This window comes from Phasianus colchicus, chromosome Z (assembly GCF_987193195.1).
Source record: "Phasianus colchicus chromosome Z, bPhaCol1.hap1.1, whole genome shotgun sequence".
Classification (NCBI taxonomy): Eukaryota; Metazoa; Chordata; class Aves; order Galliformes; family Phasianidae; genus Phasianus; species Phasianus colchicus.
In genome coordinates this window covers 23730159-23743354 of record NC_143476.1, presented here as the reverse complement: position 1 = coordinate 23743354, position 13196 = coordinate 23730159, and the positions used below count along the sequence as shown (strand labels likewise).

At 43.1% G+C, this 13196-nt stretch overlaps 1 protein-coding gene across 1 annotated transcript in view; it reads left to right on the top strand.

The window, feature by feature from the left end:
• The first annotated feature begins 7530 nt into the window (after positions 1-7530).
• Positions 7531-13196, top strand: part of IDUA (alpha-L-iduronidase) — a 47510-nt gene continuing 41844 nt past the window's right edge. Inside the window, exons 1-2 of the mRNA XM_031609367.2 lie at positions 7531-7926; positions 10653-10793. Of these exons, the coding sequence (XP_031465227.2) occupies positions 7805-7926; positions 10653-10793 (263 nt within the window). The 5' untranslated portion in view covers positions 7531-7804. The remainder of the gene's footprint in view (positions 7927-10652; positions 10794-13196) is intronic.

The window sequence follows — 13196 nt, the reverse complement described above, 5'->3', positions numbered from 1 at the left end:
CAAATATTCCCAGCTGCAAAATAGAAGCTGACACAAATCCTGTAGCAACTAGGAGCAACTGGAAACTGTTACCAAGAAAGTACTATTGTCCAGCTTTGTGACTGTATTCAAATTTACATATTTCCAGAAAGTGCAATGTGTTGCTGTGAAAGATGCACTGATAAAAGTTCTTCACATGCTAGCACACAGTACTCTCTTGGATGGTAACAGGATTTGAAAGTTTTTGTTTTGATCTTTAGCTATTTCCTCTCATGCAGGGGGAAAAAAAAAAAAAGGAAAAAAAAAAGGTGCTTTCTGAGTATGTTACAGATTCACAGTCCTCTTCCATACAGACCCAGTGCATATAAGATTTCATAGAGATGTGGACTTGTGGTTCTCTTCTACATGTAGATCCAAAGCTTTTTGATCAAAAGTTTCTTCCGTTGCTGCTCTGGGAACAAAATCACTCTGTTCCCTTGCACAAGGTCTCCTAAGCAGGCTAAGCAAACAAGGCTCTTACTAGTCCTTGCATAGGCACTGTGTTCTTTTCCACCCTGGAGGGAATATTTTCCTCCCCATGTTCAGAACCTAGCTCCTGGTAGCAGTGCTCTTCGGAAGGCTCATGTTCCTCTATTTGCTTTGACTATCCAATTTTTTTTAGCCCATTCATTGGAAAGGTGGGGATCAGAGAGAAAAAGTTGTGTTTTTCCTTTCCTAGCTTAAATGTTATTTGCACATGAGAAGAGTAAGTTTGCTGAGCAGAGCAGAGAAGAAAATGAAGTAAAAATAACAGGCCAGAGTGCTGCATCTTTGTGACATCCACTGTATTTGAAAAATACAGTGTTTCTCAGAAGGTGGTCTGGGAAATAGTCCAGTCTGACCTGGGAGGGAACCATCTATACAAACTCACTAGCTATCTGAAATGTGCTAGACTAAGACACATATGAGGAAAAGCCTTGTAGCTGCTCCCTGTCAAGGACAGCAAGAGTGATAGAATCATTAAAGTTGGAAAAGACCTCTAAGATCAGCTTGTCCAGTTTTCAACCTGTCACCACCATGCCCACTAACCATGTCCCTCAGTGCCACATCTACTTGGTTCTTGAAAACCTCCAGGTATGATGGCTTCCTGGACAGAAGCAACAGGAGCTGACACTGAATGCTGTGCTCCAAGAAAGCCCTGTAAATACAGTTTGCAACAAAAGACAAATCTTTTACCTCCGCACCAGAGACAAAGAAGAGTGCTAAATACTCTTCCAGTGTTTCTTTCATATGCACTTAGCAAAGAGAACTGTGGAAATCATCTCCCTATCCTCTATAGCTCCTAAGCACAGATGTGTTCTTGCAGAAATGGTATTTTCTATACAGGACCACAGACATAATAGATGTATGGAAGATGTCTGTTATGTAAAATCAAAGACATCCTTTCTGGTGTCTGGTGTCCCTTTACAATATAAACAAAATCTTGTTATGGGCAAAAGAGAACATAGATTACATGCAGAACTAATCCTTTATTGTCAGTCAATTAATGTCTTCACATTTCCACATTCTACTTAAAATGACAGCAGATAGCTATTGATAGTTCAGTTACAGTAGCAACAACATTTTGGAAACAAAGACTGGTAGTGCATTTAAGTCCTATAATCTGCTCCTGTTCTTCAACCTTAAGCTTAGCCTACAGTTGTCTTTATGAATCCTGATACTCAGGGGAGAGATAAGTTCTCTCTAAGCAGAAAGTGGGTATCACACTGAGTCCCAGGCACCTTGATTTCTTTACAAAGGGGAAGATAGCAATGGCTATAGGATGGTTATCTAAGCTCTGCTAAGGCTATTTTTGTATGTTTTCTTTATAAAGTCTGCTCTGTATTTATTAGCTCCCAGATAGACTTTGAAACTTGGATACAGAGTGAGTCTTCCTCAGATGCAGTGGAGTAAACCCACAACTTTACAACCAGCAATAAAATCTATCAGATTTATTTGCCTCCTCAGTTAAGCACAAATGCAGCACATGCTAGCATCAAATCCAGCACCAGAACACACCTGGTATGTACCTGAGAAATAAGTACATACCATGGAAAAGAAAGAACATTGCATTCTCACAGACATCAATGCTTTCCACATACAAATATTTAGCATTGACGCCATTTTCCACCAGACATACTCCAGCAGAGCAGATTTGAAAGACATGCCAATGGAAAATGTAGAATGGGACCTGTTTGTAGATGGTAGCAGCTTCGTGCGAGATGGAAAGTGGAAAGTGGGAAATGTAATGGTAGCAGTTAAGGAAGTGATTGAGGCCAAAGCTCTGTTATCTAACACTTTGGTGCAGAAAGCAAAACTCATAGCCTTACTAAGAGTGTTAGAATTGTCAAAGGACAAAAGTGTTTATATCTGGACAGATTTAGAGTTTGACTCTGAGGTATTCCATGCTCATGGGGACATTTGTAGACAAAGGGGACATATAACATCTCAAGGATCTCCAGTCAAGTGTGGGTCAACAACTTACAAGCTATCAATCTGCTTGAAGCAGTGGCAGTCATGCACTAATGCACATCAGACTGGAAACAATCCACTAAATACAGGAGAACAGATGGTGGATAAGGCTGTGAAGGAAGCTTTGAGGAGTCAAATATTGTTGGTCCTTCTGGAGAAAATCCAAACATAAAAGGCATAAAAGCTTTCCATATATATCAGAAGAGGAGCAGTTAGCTAATCTTCTGAAAGCAAAAAAAAAAAAAAAAATCAAGAAAGATGGTGGATGACCCCTTCACACCAAGTAAATAGTCACAGTAATTATGCATGAATTGGCCGATAAAAAACATCAGGAAACGCACTGGGTAAGCAAAGCAATGACAGAAGTGCTGAATATACAAGTGTTAACTGCATGAATGACTGAGATAGCCAGAAGTGTAGTAAAGAAATGTGAACTGTGTTTAAAGAATAATCCTCATGCACTCTGAAGACCTTCACAGGGGGTAACAAAAACATTCCGTTATTGTGAAATAGACTTTGCTGCGTTGCTACAGCAAATTGGGTATTTATATCTTTTAGTAATGACAGAAACTTTGTCAGGCTGGGCAGAATCTTTCCCTTGAAGCACAAGAAGCCCACAGAAGTTGCAGAAGTATTGCTTAAGGTAATAATACCAAGGGTACCTACAGGATCATCTTCAGATAGGAGTTCACACTTTATAGCAGAAGCAGTTCAAAATCTAGCTAAAGAAATTGGGATAAATTGTGATCTCCACACTCCATGGAAACTACAAACAACTGAAAAAGTAGGCAGCATGAATCAAAGCTTAAAAAGACAAATGAGTAAAGTTTGTCAAGAAGTTCAGATAAGATGGCTGGGTGCTTTACCCTTAGCCTTGCTATGAATACACATCCAGCCAGGAACTAAAGAAAATGTCAGCCCTTTTTAAATAATATATGTAACCTTATTAGATAACAGAAACCAGAGTTGATCCTGAAATTGTAGGGAAATGCTATTTAATGGAATATGTCATTTCTTTAGGGACATTTTTGCTTTCTCCCTGCACATACATCACAGTCAGCACGATGCTGCCCTTAGATGTTCTGTGCATCAGTACAAACCCAGGGACTGCACCTCTCCTGATTGTATTCATCACCTACATGATAGGCAGGATTGAAAGAGTCACTCTGTGGACATATCATAGAGGGATCAAGCCAGTTTCATCACTAGGATGGACTGCTAAACAAGAGGGACCTTTGTGCTTAAAGTTAAGTCAGGAATCATAAGGTTCTGGATTCTAGGGACTCTGGTGGTGATAAATTGGTCTACTATGATAAATGATTCACAGGTTTTATTGCTACAGGAGCCAGCGTTTGTGGGAAATGTTATCCAAGGAAGTGATTAATCCTTCCTTTTATCTTGATTCAGAAAAATTAGAGGTAGAAACGTATAGTTCCTGTTTAGTAAAGGTTCCCCACCTCTGTAAAAATTGAGCAAAATTACACAATATTAAAGAGCTTAGGGACAAATGCAACCTATAGGAACATCTGTGATATGGGCTGTGCAACTACAAGTGAAATGAAGAGGATGCTGAATGTAAAAGTCCAAGGCATTCTTCCATGCCAAGCATTGTGTTAAATTCATGAATTGTACCTCAGCCTGTAGGATTTTAACAAAATTACAGCCCCATTAAACAGTCCCAGAGGTAAGTTATGCTGAAGCCTACCTCAAGTTCTGCTTAAGACGGTTTTAAGTGTGTGGAAAATTGGCATATACTTATGTTCTAGAAAATACTTCTGGAGGTCCTTGTGCAGTAGGAAGATTAGCCCCATTGTTCATGAATAGAAAAGACCTTCAGGGACCCTGGGAAACACAGGCTAAAGGAAAAGGAGGAGTATTCATCTACATAACTCCCCAATAACTGAATTAATTAGATATTCTACCAGCCAAAGATGCCAAAGAGCAATCTACCTGTCAAGAAAAGCAGGCTGTTTCTCAAGGTCAGTGCCATACATGGGCAAACTGGAGGGAGAGACATTCAGAATTATGGTGCTTGTCTTCCCAGTTAAGCATTACATGTGATGGAGCTCTGCTTCACTTGAAATGGCTGAACATCTGCCTGGTGATGGAAAGAAGGGAATGGATTCCGTTTTTCTCTTTGACTGTATGCACAATTTTACTCAACCTATTAATCTGCCCTTATCCCAACCCACAAGTTACTGCATTTTTACCTTTCCAGTTCTCCCTTCCCCATCCCACTGGAGTGGATTGAGGGAGCAGCTGTATGCTTCCAGCTGCCTTCCATGTTAAACTGCAAAATCATGGTCCAGGAGAACCATTTCAGGGCCAGGAGCTTGAGTTCTTCAATCCCCCTCCCAGCTAGTCTGTAGAAGTGCTGGTCTCAATCACAGCTATGCCAACATCTAGCCATAGACCTTGTTGGCCCTGATTTGTAGACTGATTTCCCATCTTGACCTCAAAACTGCTGTCACCATGAATTTGCTTGATAGCTGGGCCTGTGGGTCAATCCTATCTCTGCTAATTCAGAGTTTGCCTTACTCCTCGATTCAGAGGTGGTGGACAGCATTCCCTGCTGAAGGCAGCAGCTGGCCCTTGTCGCGCTCTGATACATTTTCCACTGAATGGTATTCAGAGAGCTAAACTGAAAAACTTCAGGCAATAGTGACCTGATCACCAAACAGTTGTTACCAAAGCTAAAACAAGTTTGGGCCAGTACAAGCCCTGAAACTGTGTACTGCCAGGTTAATGTAAAACCTTATATAGGATTATAAAGCCTTATTCAGAATCATATGTACCTGGTTACACCTGAAAATAAAAATAGATGTGCAGTGCGCTAAACCGCAGCAAAGCAACTCCCTGGGTCATGTTGAACCAAGGTGGATTAGGAGGCAGCAACATCTCTATGATAAAGTTCATGTCTTTGGACAAAAGAGAAAGCAATTATTGAGCAACCCTGGGCTACAACCACTTGGGTGAAAGCCAAAACTTGTCAGAAGTGTACCTTTAGACAAAAGTGAAAGTTGGTGAAAAAATAAACAAAGAGATATTCTGACACCATGAAAGAAGTAGATGCTAAAGAATCTGAAACCTTGGAGATGAAATATTATATCCCAGCTTACAGAGGGGGCTAAAACACCATGTCCTCTCCTACTCAACTTGCTAATCTCAAAGAGCTGACCATATAACTCTAGGAAGACATCTTTCAGACATCTCCAAACTTTTCAGTGCCTCTCAGCAGAATGCCAACAATTGCATTCCGTTTCTAGCTGGGACTGATCACTGGTGTTCTGGAGAAAAGCAAGAACCAGCCACGGGGATCAGCACCATGGAGCAGACAGTATGTTTTTCTGCAATCTGCACAGTTTGTTGGCAGAAGCCTGCTGTAGAAGGGAGAAACAGCAGGTTTTGGAAAAAAACATGAGACTGCTCCACTGAATAGAAACGTAATGGACAGCTGCAGTTCAAGTACTCACTCCATGGTCTGCTGATGAATGAATGAGAAGGAGAAAGGATATCTCAGGGCTGACAAAGCTCACCAGATCTTGGGGGAAAGTTGCAGTAGTGAAATAAGCTGAGACTCAAAAACCAGCCATCTGTGAGAAAAGGAGCACTAAGATCCATGCTGTTGATGCTGGTAAGATTCCAGTTGGGATATATATATATATTACTGATCAACAAAATCTTTATTACATAACGTGTATGCAATTATGAGCAAGAGGCATTTAAACTGAAAAACCCCTTAAGCAAATTCACAGTGCATTGCTTTTCTCCATGGTGCCCAGATGCCTCCTGACAGACAAAGCAAATGCAGTGGTCGGAGTTAACTGATCCCTGTAAAGGAGACTGATGTGTCTGTTCTCCCAAAACATCTGCAGAGATGCTGCAAGGAGAACAACTATGACCAAACAGTTTACATGACTCATAAATTACTCAGCTCTGGAGTATCATGCTGTCACATTTCTCATCTGCCCAGTTTGAGGCACTGGATGAATTTATGCTGGGCGCAGCTGTCACTTAGGTGGGGAATGGTCAGCCTATACTTGTTGGAAAGAGTTGATTCCCTGCTACTTTCCTTCCACTCTCCCACCATTTCTTATACTTGTGTGCCTCCTCAGGAACACCTCTGGACAAGAAGAGCTCCTGGTCTGTGCAAGGAGAAAGAAAAAGGCTGTTCCAAGACATCCCCAGTGTCCTTTGTCTTAGAGCATAAGCAATGGGAAATCTCCCAGGAAAACATTTTCAACAAAATCTTCTGCTGCGGCCTTCCCACTCTCCTAGCTCCTGGATGAGCAAAAATTCAAACGCAGTGGGGGAGATTCCCTTTGGCTAAGGTCTGTATCAGGGCTCTGCCTGACGGTCTCTAGAATCACACCTATAGCAAGGGGCATATCTGCTCAGTTCTGAATGAAACTTTTATGCTTTGGAAAACGTTTGCTGGAAGTTGCCTCTTGTAACCCTGGTGTTTGCTCTGCTCCTGGGAGAAGATGCCGGGGAGTTCTGTAAAGTAGGCCACTGGGTATTACCGATGTAACCTGGCATTTGGCCTGCAAATGCATCCATGCATATGTTGATCCAGTTGGCTACCTTGGCTTACTAACAGCAATTCATTTGGCCTCTTCTGGAGCATCCCTGCAGATATTTTGGGAATAGGGAACTCTTTTTGCTTTGGTTCCTTGACATGGCAGGTGGCACAAGGGCGGCTGTGTTGAGCAGGAAAGACTTTCTCTTCAGAAAATGTATGTTGAAAAATCTTGTTGTTTTCTCAGATTAGGGTTGATGCAGAACACCCTAATCAAGTTCCCTCTCCGTCTCTCTTCTGGGAAGGGTTTTTGTCCTCCCTTCTGTCCCCCAGCTTTTCGTCTACTGTGGCTGAGGCAGCAAGGAGCACACCTTGGGGAAAACTGTCCGAAACTAGACTGGAGAAGACTTTCCCCGAGCTCTGACAGATGCTTCTTTAAAACACCAACAGAGCCCTCTAGAGCGCTAACCCTGCAGGGCAAGTTTCCTCACAGCGTCTTCAGCTTCACGCTTCAGCCATGGCACGGCGGTGTTTCAGCACTTTTTACAGCGTGCCTGAAAGGACGAGGCTTCCTGGATAAACGGACGTAACTTTTCTTCGGCATCTTGTCTTAAGAAAGCAAACTCGGCTTTTTGGCCACGCCGAAACGGAACACTCCGTTTCGGAAGCCCGCAAGCGGCCGCCCAGCACCCACCGCCTCACAGCGCCGCCGGGGCGGGGAGCCGCGGCACTCCCGCGGTGGGCGGGCTCCCGTCGTCGCGTCCGGGCTGCGTTTGTGGCCAGCGCCGGTTGGCGGTACGGAGCTCCCGCGCCGCCATGCGGGTGCTGCTGTGGCTCATGGTGCAGCTGGGCGCGGGCTCCGCGGCGTACGTAGTGCACGTGGATGTGCGGCGAGCCGAGCGGCCCCTGCGGCACTTTTGGAGGAGCACGGGCTTTTGGTAAGCGCCGGTCGGCAGCTCCCGCCTTGCTGCCGCGCTGTTCGTGGGGCCCCCGAACGCGTCACGTCCTCCCTCCTGCCCCCAAGCAGCGTGAGCTCTGGGACGCTGAACTCGCGGCCCTTCCTGTCAGTTCTGCGGGTTTCTCAGAGCGGGGTCAAAAGCGAGAGGCAGCGTGTTCCGCAGCCCGAGTGTAAACTGATTGTGCTCACTGCCGCTTTGGCACGCATTGGTTTAAGGGGCAGCTGTAAGGCTGAGAGTCACAGCAGCGTTAGATCAGCAGCCTGCACTTACATTTAGAAGGAATTTGTGCGCTTTTTAGTACAGTGCTTCAGGCAACCCTGAGAAAAGAGATGTAACAATTTACGGTGTTTTCTCGTGTCAGTGGAAAAACAGGCCGAGGCCTAAAATCAGCTAGTGTATGTTAATCTAAAAACAAGCTCATGAAGAGAAAGGTTTGAGCTTTCTGGATTTTCGCCTTTTTTTTTAATTTTAATTTCTACTTGCAAGGTAAAAAAGCTGCATTAAATAATACACTTTTCTCATTTAAACCGCAACCCAATAAGCACTCAGGCTTTTAATTATGTGAAATAAATTTTATAAGACTGCAAGTGTGAGAAAGATGTCAGGGAGGAAGCCAAGGAGCAGAAGCAGCAGCTCTACCGAGCAGTTCTATCAGCAGCTGTTCAGTGATGCTGTAATACCTGGCCAACACTGTTAGTGAAGGATCCCTTGAACAGCCACTCTGGTTCCAGTTGTTGGGCACATATGCAGCTGGGGATCATCAGATAACAAAGCCTGAGAGGCTTCAAGCCTTAAAATTTTCACTGATGAGTGCCTTCAATTCAGAAGAGGAACTGGAAGTAACTAACAAAAAATGCTGGTTTTCCAGTATTCTGTTCTGTGTTGTCATGGTCATAAGGTTTCTCTCTGGCAGTTTGAATTTCAACATTTTTATTCAGCACGGGCAGTGCCTGTGAATGCTTTATGCCTTGATTTCTGTCTAGTTTGCCACTGGGTGAAGCAGTGCATTTGTCCAACTTTGAATCTCAGTGCGATCATAAAACACTCCTTCAAAATCCAGCAGTTGATATTATCCTTATCCATTGGAACAATGAAAACCACCCAGATGGCTGGTACATTTCTAGACAGAGTAGAATCAGTAACTTCTCAGTCTCGCGTGTGACTTGAAACAATCTTTGGGAGATGGCATTTTAAGTGCCCTGTGTGCTAGTGAAGTTGCACAGAAGAGCTCCCCTATACTGGCTGATTTGCATGAAGCACCATGGGAATGTAGTAAGTGCCAAGACTTAGCTTTCCAATAAGGATGCAGGAGATGGGGTGGTAGTGTCTGTGCTAGGATGTATCAAGTCTTTTTCAAGTGGGGTCAGGTTTTTCTGCCCTTGGGCACAGAAGATTGTACAGTATCAGGCTCATTCAGTAGCTGCAGCATGTGAGATTAACTTGTAGAGGGAGCAGGGAAGGAGAAGATGACAGTTCAGCTATCTGCAGCATAGTTAAAATCATAGAGCTCCAAAGATGCTGCTACCATTAGCAGCACCAGTATCTACTACCAGTGATGATAACTGAACAGACAAGTTTGGGAATCCTTGCAGAAAAGGGTAATCGTGGCAGAAAGGAGTAATGAGTAAAACTTACTGCTAAAAAGAGAAATTTGAAGTCACACAGCCTGTCTCAACTACCCATCAGAAGAGACATCACAGTAGGCCAAGGATAAATTTGTTGCTCATCTATACAGTAACTGTATTATCTGTAAACAGTATATTATAGTACAAGTTGTCTCCTCTTGCTTCAGGAAGACATATAGAAGTATTTTACCAAACTTTGGAAACAATTATGTTTTTATCTTTCTCGTAATGTAAACAGTTCAAAACTCAGAATTTGCACATTCCTAGGACTCTAATTGAAAGTGGTGAAAGATGCTCAAAGCCAATGAACAGAGCAATGTTCTAAGTTGATGTTCTAACTTGAGGAGAACAAAGAGTGCGATCTCTTTCCATCTTGCAGTTATTTCTCTGTGGAGGTAGAAGCAGCAGGGATTTGCTCTAGTGTTCCTTAATTTTGGTGGAATAGTAAGACACTGAATTAATATTAATATGACTGTTGTTATACAATTTAACGTGCTCAAGGCTTGCAGCATCATAGAAATATCAAGCTTCATACTCCAGTACTTTCTTATGCTTCAAGGTGAGATGAGATATGATGGAGAAATAAAAACTCAGAGTTTAATTCTGCTTCTCACAGATGTAACTTTCACAGCAGAGCAAGGGTTGGTGTCAGCACATAGACTTCAGCAGGAATATCAACCCAGTATTTGCTTTAGCACAGTCCTGGGCAAACCTGGCTCCTGCTCCAGAGCCTAGAAGTCACTGTGCTGTCCTTATCATTGGTTACTCAGAAGTAAAGTGATCACCATTGCATAGCTACTTCAGGCCACCTCTGACTGAAGCTGTTACTTGAGGAGCAATGACTGCTTTTAATACTTTAAGTGTGGCAATGAGATGCACCTGATTTTTGTTCTGCTTTGCCACATCATAGGTGCAGTTCCTTAGCCCCTGTTTCATTTTCACCTCTTGTTAAGACAATGTTCCTTAAGCCAGATAAGATCTTGCAGGTGATACATGTTTAACATAGGGAGTTCTGAATACCCAGTGGAGCTGATTGCTAATGTTGTAATATGTTACTTCTTTTTTGTTCTTTTTCCAAAGCCCTCCTTTACCTCACAGCTCTGCTGACCTATTTGACCTAAGCAAAGATCAAGAGATGAACCTTGCATACATTTCTTCTGTTCCTCATGATGGCATTGAACAAGTTCGAATTCACTGGTTACTGGAATTGATTACTGTCAGGTAAGCAAATGTTTCATGTCAAAAATCTAAAAAAAGAGTTGTGACTCATTAAAGTGCTGAGCAGTTGCTCACTTCGGCAGTTCTCACAGTTTAACTGCAGACTGGTTGTGTTTTTGTGTTCATGGAAGTCTGATGATGGCCAGTGGATTGGAATAGTTTTTGGGGTATATGAGTTGAGGAAAGAGAGAGATTGTCTTGAGAAAGATGGGGCTAACTTGCATGCATTTTGTCCTAACAAGAGGCTGAGGAGCACTTTGAGGCTTCTTTTTGTCCGGTGGGTGTACTGATCATCTCAAGACCATCTCAAGTCATATGCTGGAGTCATTCTGCATCCCCTCTGGCTGCTGTTTGAAGCTCAATGACTTGATTCCCAGTTGTACAACGACTTCCAAAGAGGTCTCACGCTAGCAGAATTGAGTCTCATTACACATTTTGAGGTCATAGTGTAGTATTTTATAATTGGATGCATCCTTTTAAAATACTCCTTGGTAGAGCCTTGAAGACAGGGCTCTTCAGGAGACCTTAATGCTCCTTTAAACTAGGAAGAGCTCTGTTTTGCAGTTGGAGCAATATATGCCAAGTATTATAGAGAGAACTCAGCCAGATTTCAATCAGTGGTTATTCCAGCTGTTTTCAAGTTACAACAGAGTTATTGCTGCTGTTCAGTCCAGCTGAGTTGTTAGTGCAGTAACACCTGCATCTACTCGATCTGAAATGAAGAACTAGGAGAAACCAGACTTTGAGAGTTCATTTTTTTCAGTGTCTAGCTGACTCATATGTACTTACAGCTCCCCCTGGCTATATCCCTGGTTTTGATATCCAGGTCACAGTGTTATGCAGATTTGGAAAGGGAGTTTATGTACCTACAGCTCCCTCTGGCTGTCTTGTTTTAATATTCAGGTTGCAGTGTTACATTCTCTTTCCAAGTAATATGTCTTAGGGGAAGATTAGGAACAGGCTAAAATAGGGTGATAGTTGTAAATTCATTGCATTCCTTACCAAACACTTCAGGTGGGAGTGCTGTCACATGTAAGGAACATTAAGGAAAGCATGCCTCCCACTATAATAAGTAAAACAGGAGAACTAGTGACAATTGATGTAGAGAAGGCTGAAGTTGCCAATTTTTTTTTTTCTCAGTTTTTACTCGCAGTCATTCTTCCCTAATCACTCAAGTCCCTCAAACCCTAGCCAGGGTCTTGGAGAACAAAATCCCTCTCATTGTAAGAGATCAGGTTTAAGATCACCTGATAAATGTGAATATAGATGAGTGTCTAGTGCCCAAGAAGATGCCTTGAGGTGTTCTGAGGGAATTGAATGATGTATTTGCTACACTGCTTATCATATTTGAAAAGTTGTGGCAGTCTGGAAAAGTCCCCAGTGACTTGGGAAAATAGCACACCCCTTTCTAAAAAAAGATAATAAGGACAATGCTGGAACCAGTGACCAGTCATCCTCACCTCAGTGCCTGGTAAGACTGTGGAACACAGATCCTCCTGGAAGCTATGCTAAAATACATGAAAGGCAGGGAGGTGATCAGAGACAGCCAGCATGACTTCATTAAGAACAAATCACACCTGACTAGTGTGGTGATATTCTACAATGGAGTGATTGGATCAATAGATAAGATCTACTGATGTCATCTACCTGGACTTCTATAATGAACTGGCTGGATGTCTGCGTCCAAAAAGTTACAGTCCATTTCTCAGTGTCCAAATGGAAACCAATAGCAAGTAATGTCCCTCAAGGGTCCATACAAGGACCATACAATTTAATATCTTTGTTACTGTCATAGATAGTGGGATTGAGTGTATACTCAGCAAGAGTGCAGGTGACATCAAGCTAACTAGTGCTGTTGATTGCACCTGAAGGGAGGGATGCCCTCCAGAGGGATTTTAATAGGCTTGAGATGTGGTTCTACATAGGAATTTATGGTTCAGTAAGGCCACGTGCAAGATCCTGCATCTGGATTGGATAGTCCCCGATGTGAGTACAGACTGGGTGATGAGTAGATTGCAAGCTGATCTATAGAGAAGGGCTTGGGGATATTGGTGGATGGAGAATTGGATAATGGGCCAACATTTTGTGCTTGCAGCCCAGAAAGTCAACTGTAAGTGTGGAGTCTTGCACCTGGGGAGGAATAACTGCATGCATCAGTGCAGGTTAGGGGGAGGAGCTGGAGAGGAGCTCTGAGGAGAACGACCTGAGTATTCTGGTGGACAGCAGGTTGGCCATGAGCCAGCAGTTTGCCCTTGTGACCAAGAAGGCCAGCGGTGTTCTGGAACACATTAAAAAGCGTGTGGTCAGTAGATCAAGGGAGGTGATCCTTCCCCTCTACCCTGCCCTGGAGAGGCCACATTTAGAATACTGTGTCCAGTTCTGGCCTCCTTGTTTCAAAAAAGACAG